A 14273-nucleotide genomic window follows, 5' to 3' on the forward strand; every position below is an offset into this window, starting at 1 on the left:
AAAGAGGATGGGACTTGCCCCTATTAGATGTGGGATGGGGGACAATGAAAAGGCTCTAAAGTTTCTGGCTTGAGCACTACCCGAGGGGGAGGCATCTTCCCGATTGCTCTGCTTCTATGAATAAGGACCTTGCCTTTTGCCCAGCTCTTATTTCTGTCCAGAGATGGAGAGAGTTATCTTCATCCGGTTAGTGGGTAACAGCCATTATTTGTTCGTGTTTCTTAGGGTGAAGGTAGTGTGTGGGAGTCCAGCCTTTTTCTCTTCCCTCTCCATCCTTGACCACTGAGAGGCAATGGCCTGGGTCCTCTCCACACATCCAGTTCCCTTGGGTGGCCTGCACTTGGGGGCAGGAAACCAGAAAATTCATTCTCCTCAGCTCTAGCCTCCAAATTACTGCTTTTCTGTGATAATGGTGCTATTTTTGGACTGCTGACTTTTAGAACTATTCTCTCAGTTGGTTCAGATTTCAGTCAGGAAAACAGGGCTACTTTTTAAGGGTGCTCCTGTAGAGCCCCAAAGTTATGTTGATCTGAGGTGCCTATGGGACATCCAGACGAAATTGTCCAGGGGAGACAGTTGCAGTGAGCGGTTTAGAATTCAGGAGAGGCTTGGCTAGACACAGATGGCACTGGAAGCTCCAGGCTGGATGAGACGACCCAGGGGAGTGGAAAGAGCAATGATTCCCAATCCTGGCTTAGGTCAGTCCCCAGTGACTCTTTTTAAAATGTAGATGGCCAGGCCCCAGCCTAAAATGGGCTGGTGACAGGTGTCTGTGTTTTCTAAAATACGCTTATAATTCTGATGCTCACAGAGCAGGGTTGAGATAACCTGGTGAGAGCAAGTTTGGGGATAGAGCCATGGGACCCACCAGCACGTAGGAGAGCCGTGTATGTCTGGGAGTGTCAGGATTGTCAGTCATAATGACCTATGACAGGTGACAGTATGAATAGTATGGGCTTCCCGGCAATACAAACTAGGGCCTGAACAGCGTACAGTCTTTTTACAGAAACGTCAAGCTCATTTCACGTTACGAGGTGATCTTTTCAAGAAACAGATTGAAAATGATTGTGCGTTCTTAGTAACACAATGAATTATTTTTTCCTGCTGGGATGACTGGATCTTGCAGTTCTAATTAGCTGACACTTCCAATACTGTTTAAATTGATTATGGCCTCCAGAATGAAAGGAGAAAGGGCCTCTTGGCTTAACCAGGAGAAAGGATTATGGGAAATTCACTTGAGTCCATCTTTGGACATTGTCTGGGGAAAAGAAACGGAAACTTTGACCCTTTTATTTAAGGAATGTAATGTAGGTTAAATCCTTGATTAAAGCATAAAAGTGGGGTTACATTCACATTCCTTTAAAGAGTTTGTGAGACCTGGGAAAATTCCTTGAGGTGTCTGTCTCCTTCAGTTTCTTCATCTGTAAAATGGGGATAGTAACAAGACCTGTCTCCTAAGACCGTTGCTTTGCAAGGATTAAATGAGATAATACATGTAACGCAATAGCACAGTGGTCCAGGCACAGACCAAACATTGAACAAATATCAGCTTAGGAAATTTTAGACCAATAACTAAACAGCACTGCTACTTACAGACAGCAGCAGCGTAATGCTCAGTGCTTCTAACACAGGAGCAAAACCACATGGTTTAAACGTCATGCATATTACTCACGCCTCTGAAAAGAAGGGGATTTTCCTGGGCTGGGAAACAGAACACTTTCATGATGGACCACATTCCTTGGCTATTTGAAAGATTAGCTTCAAAGATCGCTTTGAAAACTTACCTCCCCTGAGAGGTTATTTGAGGTGTGGTTGGGCCTGACTACATGGCAACATAGCCCAGCTTGGGAAATGATGTCTGCCTTGTATTGTGAGGGGGAGAAATAGAAATAAGGAGGCCCTGTAAGCATTGTCATCCAGCAGGGCAGGGGAATTATAGTCATTCTGGTTAATCAATTCTTCATCCATCAGTTCGATAAATGAGTATCTACTTTGTGCAGAACCAAGTGCTAGGTGCTGAGGCTACAAAGATAAATAAATTCCTTGCCTCCAAGGAAAGAAGCCTATAATTTAGTGAAAGAACAGACATGCAAATATGTGTTGCAGTTTAAATACGTGCCATGATTTGGTGTGGGCACAAAATGCCCTTGGGAGCAGAGGGGAAGGGGCCCCTTCAGGTCATCTAGCAATTGGATAGATGATGTTATCACTCATCCAAACCGGGGCTGCACCAAGAGGAGGAGAAGGAGGAGGGGGAGAAGTTTAGGGGAGAAGGTGACAGGTTGGGGTTTCGTTACATTGTTTGAAGCGCTTGTGCAAAGCAACGCCCAAACCAACAAGTTCCGCAGCGGTTGAATGAGGGGCACTAAAACCCACTCTTAGGAGACATGTCAAGGTTAGAGTCCCAGACCTGGAAGTTATTAGCACATAGGCGGTAGCTGATGGGCACAGATGATACTACCTTGGAAAAATGTTAAGAGTTGACAGATACTGTGAAACACCAACATTTAAAGGATGGGTGGAGGAGGACGGGCCAGAAAGGAAAACAGGGAGCGGATACAGAGAGAGAACAGGAACCAAGAGAGAAAAAGCAGGATCAGAAAAATCAGGAGAGGATCTTTCAAGGTGGTCTCAACATTTTCAAAATCTGACTTTAATGACAGCGCTAATTAGCTGTTATTCCATAAAAGGATTGCCCTATTTTCAAAGACTTTTCAGTGTCTTCCATGTGTTAAAAGATTGAGAAAATAAATTAGAACACTGTAATGCACACGTAACACTAACACTACCGAGCACAGTACAACTTGTAGATAGTTCAGAAGGCACTTGGGGATATTTTTTAATGCCTCAGGGCATCATTGCGAACTCTAATTATTGTAGTTTGTCCTGGTCAACTACGGGGGTGCTGATACATAGAGAGTTAACTGACCTCTGGGTAAACCAACCTTTCCTCCAGATGGGAAGGCTCACCAGCAGCGACAGAGGAGGGGTGTCCAAACCCCACCTCAGGCTAGGAAGCCAGCTGACCCATCAGAAAAAATTAAAAACCTTTAATCCTTTCAGGTCCCCCCACCCCCATGTGTATATGTGAGACTTGTCACCTAAATAGAAGTTCAGGGAACACGTCGACCTCCCCCCTCCTCCCAGTATCTTAACTCAGTAGAAATGATGGTGACATCTGTACACACAGCCTCTGACTTCAAGGCCTCTCAATAGCCATTGAAAGGCTTGGATCTGAGTTCATAATGATCTGATCTACACTTAATAAGTTTAATAGAGCCACAAGAAGCTGATTTATAAACGTGTTTCCAAGGCGGAATCTTCCTTCCCTACGAGGTATCCTAACTGACGTCCTAGGCATGGGGGCTAAATGGATCGTGTGTCTTCTCTGGGCTCTGATAACAAGGTCCCTCGTGCTTATGAGTTGGCAAGCTCTCAGTTCTGTTACTGTCATGGTCAAAGCCAGAAGGACACGTGAGTGGAGATGTTAGAGGGTAGTTCTCCCCAGACTGCCAGATGCCGGCTCTGCCACGACCACCGAGGGTCAGACAAAGAACAAGAGCTTTTCCATGACAATCAAGACAGTCCACCGGGGAACAATTCCCCGCTTGTCCTTGCTGAGTGGGAAGACTGGATTTAGAAAGGCATTGGCTGCATTGCACAGCTTCTGATGAGAAGGGAGCAGGAAAGGAGATGCTGGAAAAGGGGGAGGCGCTGGCTGGGTGTGGGCCCGCGCTGCTGGCTGCCACGTTGTGCTGTCTGGATGGAAGCGGGTCGCTGCGATTCTGTGTTCATGGAAACCATGTGGAGTCGGGCCTATTCCTCGTCATCGTCACTGTCACCGTTCTCCTCCTCAGAATTATCATCGTCGTCATCGTCGTCATCATCTTCATCATCATCTTCATCATCTTCATCTCCATCGTCATCGTCCTCAGTGTTTATCTTTCCGGAAAGCACGTCCTCAATCCAGTCCTCCAGCTCCTCAGCTGTGGGCAGGTCATCATCATCTGGAATCTCCATCCAGACACTGTCAGCCTGCAAAGGAGGGACAGAATGAGTGAGTGAGTGAGTGAGTGAGTGAGTGAGTGAGTGAGTGAGTGAAGGCACGAAGGCTGAGCCAGACCAGAAGCTTCCGAGTAGCTGTGCTGGAGGGAGGGGGGGGCCCAGCTCACTGATATTTATCAGATGGGGGCATGTGGTTAAATGGAAATGCCAAGTTGTAGACTTGTGCGAGTAGTGTCCTATTTGTGCAGTATGAAAGGAAAAGTGCATTCCAGTGTGTGTGTGTGTGTGTGTGTGTGTGTGTGTGTGTGTGATCTGCAAAGGGAAATGGTAAGGAGACAGGGCTGTGGAGGGGGACTAGGGGAGTAGGCCAGGCCCAGCACTGAGGCTGGCAGCTGCTCCAACCCCATCCCTCCTTAGAGATGCCACCTCCCCACCCACCCACCCACCCCTAATTTGTGCCTCTGCCTCCGCATCCTGGAGAGTCCCTCCGAGTCGCCATTGCTGCCTTGGCAGAGCCCACTCCCTACCCTAACCTGCCCAGCTTCCCTACCCACCCGCCCCGGACTTAGGTTAATACTGTGGGGAGTGCTGGGATTTTAGATATAGCCCAGGAATGGGGCAGCTCCCAGAGGCATTGGAAGCAGGCATTATTATGAACTGTAGTTGTATTTGTACTTTCTCCTTTGATTACATCGGCACATATATAAGATGCCTACATAATAGCAACAAACATATATATATATATATATATATATGACCACCAGTGGTTCCCTTGGGGAATAGGATTAGTGGGAAATGTTTTTGCTTTCTACCTTAGGTGCTACTGTTCTGTGTTAAAATGTTTTAACTTGGACAAATTTTTCAAATTATTCTTCATGTTGTGATTAACTTAAAAAGTAATTCACACAATATGTAACTGTAGAATTCTCCAGGTGGTTGAACACCTCCCAACAGGGGACAAAGGCGTGGCTCCCTGGCCCCCATTCACAAGTTTCCACTACCATTAGCGATGGCTCTAATGCATCTTCTGTGACCATCTCTTTCTGTCCGTTATTTGCCTGGTTGCATCTGTCCCCCACTTCTGTGTTGTTATGGTGAAATTGTATCAGAGTATCAGATGTCTGGACTGAGGTCTGAAATTCCTCATGTTTGGCCAGTCCACTTCACTAGCCTTTCCCGCCCTCCATTTAACGGTGTCGGAAGGGTGAGGAGAAGCCCCTCTTCCCGCATGGTTTTCTTCCTATTCTTCTGTAGGCCAGGTCTCCTGCCTGCAGACCTGGCTGCCAGGTGATTGCCGGGCTTCGGGGCTACAGCTGCCACATCACTCATCATGCAATGGCAGCTCCAGGTGTGGATTCCCTTGTGTAAAGAGACCTTGTTTTGAGGCACTGGGAGAAAATACAGGAGAGTTTGCTTGTGTGGAAATTCCCAAATAGACAGTGAACCAGGTCAAGCCGACCCCATAAGCAAGGAAATGTGCCCGTGGAAGAGAACCATGGACCCATAAGTTGGGACTGGCTCAGAGGCTAGGCTTGGGTCACACTGAAAAGTGTGCTGAGCTTGGGCAGGGCAAAAGGTCCTGCTCATTTTGTGAAGGGCTGGACATGATCTTACAGTCTGGGCTGCATGGCAGAAAACGGCAGGCTGAGGGTGCTTGAGCAAGCTTTCATGCGGTATATACTCACATCTGTCACATTCACCACCCCAATCTGTGGCTTGAATAGATCAATCTTGAAAGTCTTTTCCCAATAGGTAATAAGCTGTGGCAACAAAAAGTAAAATTAGATAGTGGGCATTCCCTGTTAAAACCGCTTTTTGTGGCTGGACCCACCTGCCATCTCCTCACAGTAACTGGGTCACCATTGGTTAAAGGTCTCCAAAACAGCTGTGGGCACTTAGGAAATTTAAGACTTGGCTCTAGCCCTCAAGCCCTTTAAATAAGCATTTAAAAAAAAAAGATGTTATAACACAAGCTATGAAAACATGTAATATAAAAGCTTCTACAGCTGTAAGGAAGAATATTACAGAGGCAGTCCAAAGTCGATTCCCAAATTATTTGGGGCTCTTTCATGTGTGGTAGAAGAGACGTTTCCCTTGACCTCTCTTTCAATATCCCATTTAAAAATTCCTTGCATTGTGCCACTCGGCTACGTGAGATGGTTGGGAAAGGAGTGATGTGTCATAAGTTGGCACACAAGTAAGAAGAGAGCTTCTTCGTTTGGCCAGGTTCGGGTTCCATGTGGACTCATCTCAGTCGGGGGCAGGACTAAACAAGTTAAGGGGCCATGGGGCTAAGAAAATGGAGATATTCAGCAGTAGAAAGTCCCCCGAGCAAATCTATAGCCTCTTGGGGACTGGGGATAGTCAGGAACTTGGAAATCGGAATAGTCTGAAGATTTCTCCTTTGCAAAAAGCAAGGCAAACATATACGAGTAGAACAGGTCATGAACACTGTAGACCATCTGCAAGCTTGTGTAACAAAATAGTCCAGATAAATTAGAACTACAACCAGGCAGAGACTAACTAAACAAAGCTATAGTATAGAGAGTCATATGAGGCCGTGATTTTATTGTGATTACCCAAAATTATGACATTGACCTCCGGTGTCATGGAAGTCGCTGCCTTTGACTCACTCATCCTGTATGTCGTATTGGGTTTCAGGACGCTTGCGATCACTAAAACCCCTCAATTTTGTGTATTTAACCATAGTATGACTGGTCGTGACCTATGCAACAAATGCTAATTTCTGGAAGAAGAGTTGTCATTTATGACCTAATGATAACTAAAAGTGTAGAGATTACCAGCAGTTAGCCCTGCCTAAAGTCTCTTGACTAATCCACAGAGCAATAGCATCACATTACCTGGGTTTTACCGTCCCATCTACCACTTACAGTTTTAACGTCTCCCGCTGTCATTCTTTTCATCTATAGCACGAGGATTCTAACAGTCCCTACTTCAGAGGGTTGTGGAGAGGATTAGATGAGATAATTCATTTAAAGCACTTACCATAGTTCCAGGCATACAGTAGAGTATATTACAACTGGGTTCATGTATAGATTCTGTTTATTCTCTTTAAAACTAAGCATCATCAAGGCTTTCTGGCCATTGAAGAGCAACACCAGCAAGAGTTTGGACTTTAAGTCTCTTACACATTCCAGTCTAAGGCTAGAGATGATGCTAGGAGAACGCAATGAGCAAGACAGACAGGGTCCCTGCCCTCCCACAGGCTGCTCCTTCTATCCAGGAAGTTCTTAACTCAATGCAAAATGTTCACGTCTAGTTTTTATTACTTACTGACTCAGGTTGCCTCAGAACGATGGCACCCAGAAAATGAAACCGATTATAGCAGCGAGGCAGCTATGGAGCTGCGGGCAGACTACGTTCACCTAGCTCACTTGCCTGGGCCCCAGAGAGGGACTTCTGGTCTCCAGGGAGTGAAAACAATAAGTCTAACCACGCCAAGGTCACCACCAGGCCCCAAGGTCACCGTTGCCCCAGTGGCCAAGCTCTCCCACACTGATGGGGGCGGCCACTGGATTTCTGCAAGGGCCCCTCCTCTGTCACATCCTCCATCAGGCGTCAGGGGCTCACACTGAACACAAACACGAGACTGGCTCCGGACGCTGACTCCGGATGGAGCCGGTCTGAGCCACTCACCAGAGGAAAGTCATCCGGGTCGATCCAGACGATGCTCAGCTCAGGGTTGTTGGTGTTATCCCGGGCCACGTGTTTCAGGATCTCCAGGAACTCGTAGCCATCTGAAGCAGGGTTCGAGAAGGTTGAGTAACCCCCACGCGCACACACGGCTTCTACCATGGAGAGCCTAGAGGGCGGTTTTTCCGTGAGGGTTTCTTAAGCTATGTGGTGTGTACCCTCGATTATAGGATTATTCCATAAAATGAGTCAGAGGTGAACTCCCGCCACAAAGCAGCTTATTCAAAGGAAACAAGAACAATTTCGAATCAAGAAATTAGAAGTTCGCAGGGAAGTGGCTGGTTTATAACTGGAAGCCAAGCTCCGTTTGCTAATCTGCAGGTGACAACGGACCAGCCTTGAGTCAGAAAGTTCTGTCAGAACAGAGGGTCCTCAATGCTCTGTGCCATCTCTTGAAACCCATAATTTGCTATCCCTCAGTGTCCCCATAACATTTGCTCTAGGGGCCAAAGACACGTAGTCTGGATTCTTCATTTTCTACAACCTGGAATTCCTAAAACCTTCAAACTACGTGAGCTTCTGATTTACAGTTGGTTTCACAGTTTTGAGTTAGTAAATGGGGTTTTTCTCCCTTCTTCACTATTTCCTTGTGTGCTCTGCCCTCCCCCTATTCAGTATTCATTGCCCCCAGGGGAGGGATGATTCATCAGAAAAGCAGAGACAAGCCTTGTGAGCTTCAAGAGCACAGAAATTTTTTTTTAAGCTTTTAAAGCTTAAATCTTGAAAGACTGGGAACATAAAATTTGTGCCATAAACAAACGTTTTGGAAGAATGTTTAGGAAGAGAAAGCACGCCCTAAACCCTCAGCAACCCTACCCCACTCCCAGCTAGAGGCAGAGTTTAGAGTCTGAAAACTCCCTGGGAATAAGCTCTGCACCTGTGTGCATGAATGCAGGCCAATCGGTGCATATGTGTCCACATACAAAAATGTCATAATCTCAGGGAATCCTAGAGTACAGGGGCCCATGCTTTGTTTTAGAATGAAACTCAGGGAAATGGGAAGACCCCAGAATCTCTTGGAAAATCCCCTAGTGTGGGGGCACTGGGGTAGAAAAGTCCTCTGTCAGGAGGCCCCAGGGAGGTCGGAACAGGGAAGAGGCTGAGAGGGGGTGCAGTTCCAGCAGCTGGGATGGAGGGGACCACTGGTGACCTTCCTGGAACAAAGCCCGAGGCCAGACCGCAAGACAGACTTCTCTGAAGGTGCTATTGTGGACAGGTGATGGTGAAGAATCTCAGCAGAGGTACACCTAGGAACCAGCAAGACACTGGGCCCCTAGGGACAGTGGGTGGCGATGGGGGCATCAATTGTCAGACCCAGTTTCCGCGATCCAGTGGTAAAATTTAGGTTCAGCTCTCGATAATCAAGTTCTGTTTCTTACATAGGTGAATTTCTAGCCTGAAATGTATACCTTCTGTACAAGCCACTCACCAACTGCTTAGGAGTTCAGTATGACAACTGCCCTTTCTTTATAAAGGTTCTCTTCTTTGGCAGGGGGTCCCAGCCAATTGGAGCCCCTCTCTGCTGCCTCTGTTGAACAAGCCTCTCCTCTTTCCAGGCACTCTAGCCTTTGTTTGGCTACTTGGGCTCTTGGTAAAGGTTTTTTTCTCTGCACTTCCTCATTTTCTAATACATTCCAGGCAAAATGCGTACTGTTCTTTGCAGCTTTGCTTTGAGTGGCCGTAGTCACTTTTAATGTTGCTAACTCGTAAGTGTCAGACCGGGGCCCCTCAGGCCGTGTTACCTGGAAGGCAGAGCTACTGCTAGCAGAGAAGAGGGTCTTTATGACCTGCAGCCCCTTCCTGCAGAGATGAGGGTGGCCTGGGTGATCTTTCCACCTGTGACAGATTCCTGAGATTTATTGCACCGCGTGCTTTAGAGTGCTCTATCTTCCACCATGGTGAGGATTGGGGTGGAGGTGGGGTTCGGTTCTTCTCCTGCTCCCTGGAGGTGGGGCTGAGGTCAAGCCCCCCAGAGTGCCACTGGCTGCTGTACATGAGGTATGGATCCCACACCTCTGGGCACGTTGCTGTGTCCCAGGACAGGAAATACGGTGCCACTTGTCTTATCTGTGGATTTACATATCAGAATACACAGACCACAAGGAAGAAATTCTTCCAAAACACTTTCAGGGACGATGTTCCACCGCTGAGGAAAAGGAAGATAGTAAAGGAGGCGATGTTGCTGCGACTCTGGAAGACGAGACTCCAATTTAAAAGTGACCTTGACACGTCAGAAATTCAAGAGGGTGAAATGCAACAACACAAACGCAAATGCAAGTAGTAAGGATGCTTGAGGTGCAAAAGACGGACAGACAGGGAAGGGAGAAGCCGTGGAGGCAAGAGTGTTGTAGAGGAAAAGATGGTTATCAGAACGGAAGCTCAACACACAAGACAATGCTGTCGTTTTCTGATGGGAAAACTGAGTGTGGAAGCACCACCCTGAGGGAAGCAGCGGGGGGTGCACCCTGGGGCTGGCGGGGGGCCTCTGCCTTCCCCTGGAGCACTCGGACGGTCCCTTCCCTGCCTTCTAACCTGAAAGCTTCCTCCTCTCCACAACCACGGCCCGTTTGGTCGGTCCACGCAGTGATGTCCCTGAGCGTGCCTGCTGTCTCAGATCGATCTAAGCTAAGAAGAGGGGCCTGGCCCTGCGAGAACTGTGACTCCTTCCCTGCCTCACGTGCTGGGGCCCTGAGATCCCATGACCTCAGGCTGAGGGCTTCTGTGGACCAGGCTTCCCACGGCAAGCAAGAAGCCTGTGGGAATCACATCTATGTGGGAAGGGAGCCTGGTGATCATGCTGCCCTCCTTCCCAGGCAGCAAGAGGCTGGTGGGAGTTAGGCTGCACAGAGCCCTGGGGACGAGTCCCAGGCCAGTCACAGTCATGTCAGGAGCCAGGACTTCCTGTGGCAGAGACACGTGTGTCTTAGACCAAGCGATGGCCCAGGAGTAACAGGCCCATAGCGCACTGCCCACCTGCCCTTTCTCCATCCTCCTGACCCCATCCTTGGGGAGCTGGCCATGCTTACCACAAAGACACTGAACAGACCCTCCCTGATGACATGCCACATGGAGCTATGGGACTCAGGGTCTCACTCCTGGAGAGAGGTCTAGACTCGTGGAGCCAGGCTGTTAAGGCCAGTCCTGCTCTTGCTCATGTGGCAGGTAAGTCAATGGGCGGTGGGGAGCAGACATCACATAGCTTGGATGCTGTGTCTGGAGGGGGCACCACCGTCTGGAGTTTGGAGACCCTGAACAGGTACAGGTTTCTTAACCTGTCTGGGACTTGGGTTTTCTCATCCGGAATGGAGACAAGAGCTGCCTCCTTACCTCAGGGAGGCTCCTTGGTAATATTGTTACCATGTGAGGCACTTACAGAAGAGACTAAAGATTTTCTTTGTCTTCTTTCTTTCCCTCCCCCACTCCATCAACCTTTTATTCATTTTAATTAATTTTTACTACATTCATCCTTCATTGATGTTAGGAATTTATTCTGTCATTGGGCAGGTATATTCTGAGTGCCTATAACATATCAGGTTGAAGGCCAGGTACTGGGACACAAAGGTGTGTAGGGCAGATGACTGTCCTCAGGTCCCCTTGCAGAAAGGCCTGGTGGGTCCTCAGGTCAGAGCCCACTCAGTGTGTGTGTAGTTCTCACAAAGCAGCATCATAGCATCTGAACCTGGGCCTTCTGGGGAGTCTCAGTCAAGGTTGGGAGCTCCCCTGACACGACAAGGTCACCCAGGCACCTGCTGGAACAGGGGGACATTGTGTGGGCCCCACGGTCCCGTGATGGCACGTGAGACATCTGAACACCCAGCCATTCTCTACCACAATCCTCCTTCTCTACTGTCTTCCCCTGGCCCTGAGGTCCCAGAATGTGTGAAAAAGTCAGACGATATGGTTTTGTGATGGAGAGGAGCATAAGGTGATGGGTACAGGGCTCAAAAGTGGGGCTGGACAGCCTGGGTTTGAGTCCCAGTTCCACCACTTATCAGCCATGTGACCTGGGGACGTCATCTAACTTCTCCACACCTTTGTTTCCTGTCTGTGTGTACCTGGGAGGAAGATGACAATGACGGTCACTACCCCTAGGGTTGTTGTGAAGTTATATGTGCTGATACTTGCTAAGTGCTTGGAACAATATTTAGCAAGAACCAAATGTTAAATCTGATAAACCACATCTAAATTTGGAAGCTCAAATAAGCAGTCAGCGTTCCTAGTTGAGACGATGGGTCTCAGACACATTTGACAAGAACCCAAGGCAGTGGACGCTCGGTTGGCACAGGGTTGGGGACATGCGCCAGGGCCCGTCACTGGTTGTGTCCCATGCATGCAGACAGCAGCCTGTCCTTGCTTTTCTAGCTCGTTAGTGCTAATGTTCCCGGCGCCCTTGGAGGATATCCATCCAGCATGCGCTCATGTAGAAATGCCACTTGGCGAGCCTTTCATCAAATGTTATAAAGAAGATGTCAGGCCGATGCAGACCCATCTGGGGGCGCCAGGGGAGAGACGTTCATTTTCAAACCTGTCAAACAGCAGCTCAGGTGGCATTCTGAGCACGGGGAGGCTGGGAGGAGGTTCTGGAGGAGGAGGAAACACACAGGGTACCGGGTAGGAGCAGAGAACCGGCCCGCCCTGAGCAGCGGGATGAGGGGTCCCTGCAGAAGAGCCCTAGCGATTCCTCTCCGAGGCGCACAGAGCAGACACTAGCTGCAATCCTTGAACTCGAACTCTCGGCTGGGAATGTCAGAACGTCAGGAGAGGAGTCCTTGGGGGACCCAGGTAACTTGGATGACGTTTGTTGTTGCTGCTGTGTATCGCAGTTTCATAATTGTACGTTCCAAGTCTGGGGACCTCAGTGGACAGAGGGGAGGAAATTTGACGTTTCTTCATCAGTTGGGCTCTCAAACTTCCAGCGGCTCCACTGTCTTCTGCCTCCCTTCTTCCTTTCTCTTGCTGGCTCCGCTCCCACCCCCCAGGACCCTGCCGCAGCATGACACAGGGTCAGAGGCTGCAGCTGGCCGGGGCAGCCTACGGGAGGCAGTGTGGTCCAGTGGACAGGGCCCAGGGGAGCCATCAAGAAGTCTGCGCTCGCTCATGTGTCCTGTCCCCTGTGCCTCTAACTGTGTGATCCTCAGCCGGCAATTGAGCTTATCTGGGTCTTTCAAATGGGAGGTGGAAAGGGGTGGTGAAGGACAGCAGAGAGGAAGGAAGGCAGGCTGAATGTCACGCGGATGTTGTAGCTCCGAGGGGGTCCACGAGCCTGCAGTAGGACCTTGCAGTGAAGGGCATGGCTGGGAAGCCAGACAGACCCCAACTTAATTCCTGCTCCACTGCTCCCCAGCAAGGCAACCTCTCTGGTCTCATGTTCCTTGTCTGTAAAATGGGAGTAGAACTTGCGCTTCCTACCTGAGGTTGTCCTGTCACCTAAACACACAGTAAGTGAGAATTATCATCGTCTGCGTCGTCGTAATAATGATCAATTCAGCTGTCAGGCTGCCTGGCTAGAATGTAAATCTTGGCTTAGCTCCCGTGAGTGATTTGGACAAGTCATTTAACCTCTAAGACTCACATTTCTCATCTGGGCTGATAATAGTCATGCATATGTCACAGCGTGGCTTGAGGGACCACATAAGATTGTCTCCGCAAAGCTCCCAGCAAAGCTGCCTGAGACTGCTGTCGCTTTAAAGGGCTCTGTGTCATTTTCCTGGATAGATGTTCTTCTTTCTTCGGAGAGGGGGTAGAGGTTTAAGGGGCAATAGGCCATGTATCCAACAGCAAAGGTACATGAGGCCCCCCTGTCCGGGCAGGAGTGAAACTCCTAGTCCAGCAGCCAGGCCCCTCTGCCCCAGGTCACACGTCAGTGACCTGCGGGAAGTGACTGACTAGCCACTCAGTCATGGACTTTCACAGAAAAGCCTTTCGCTTTCTCAGCCCTGGGCAGGCCAGGCTCTCCCTCGCTGAAAAAAGATGCTTAAAGCTATTTCCACTCCCACCCCCCAGCGCATTTCTTCCAGTTTCCCAGGAACAAGTCCCAGCTTGGGCTCCTTGGGGGAAAGACACGGCTTCGGGCCCAGGGATATTTTTGCAGGGAGGAGGTGGACGTAGTTTCAGGAGCTCGATTCATTACAGCAGCAATCTCGGTCAAACAGGTTCCTGCTACTTCTCCGAGGCCTCTTTGTTCCATTGTTCCAGAGAGGCAGACAGGCCTCCCCACATGACTGGAAGGGAGCAGGTGGGGGTGGGGAGGAAAGCCCCCTGGAGTCTGGCCAGCAGGCTGCTGCTGATAGCAACTCCTGTCTGTTCACACAACACCAGGAGTCCCATTCTGTTTGATTACAGCTTGTAAACCTTGGGCGACTAACTTCCTTTGCTAGTTTCTCCTCCAGGGGCAGGGGGGTGGCCAGAAGCTGTGGGGAAAAGCTGGAACCATACTGGCTTTTTTTTTTTTGGACAGGGAGTAGATCTTTGAAGAGTTTTTCCAACTCTGCCAGTCATTGATGGGGAAACAGGGACATCAATGGCCATTCAAAAAATCGAATCGAAAAAAGGTG

General features: G+C 49.0%; 1 protein-coding gene across 1 annotated transcript in view; it reads right to left on the reverse strand.

Annotated features, from left to right (window-relative positions):
- Window positions 1–2631: 2631 nt before the first annotated feature.
- The window catches only part of CASQ2 (calsequestrin 2), a 58167-nt gene continuing 46525 nt past the window's right edge, over window positions 2632–14273 (reverse strand). The window contains exons 9-11 of the mRNA XM_019730338.2: window positions 7663–7763; window positions 5691–5765; window positions 2632–4035 (exon numbers count right to left, since the gene is read on the reverse strand). Coding sequence (XP_019585897.1) covers window positions 3817–4035; window positions 5691–5765; window positions 7663–7763 — 395 coding nt within the window. The 3' untranslated portion in view covers window positions 2632–3816. The remainder of the gene's footprint in view (window positions 4036–5690; window positions 5766–7662; window positions 7764–14273) is intronic.

The sequence above is a fragment of the Rhinolophus sinicus genome, linkage group LG14 (genome assembly GCF_036562045.2).
Source record: "Rhinolophus sinicus isolate RSC01 linkage group LG14, ASM3656204v1, whole genome shotgun sequence".
Lineage (NCBI taxonomy): Eukaryota > Metazoa > Chordata > Mammalia > Chiroptera > Rhinolophidae > Rhinolophus > Rhinolophus sinicus.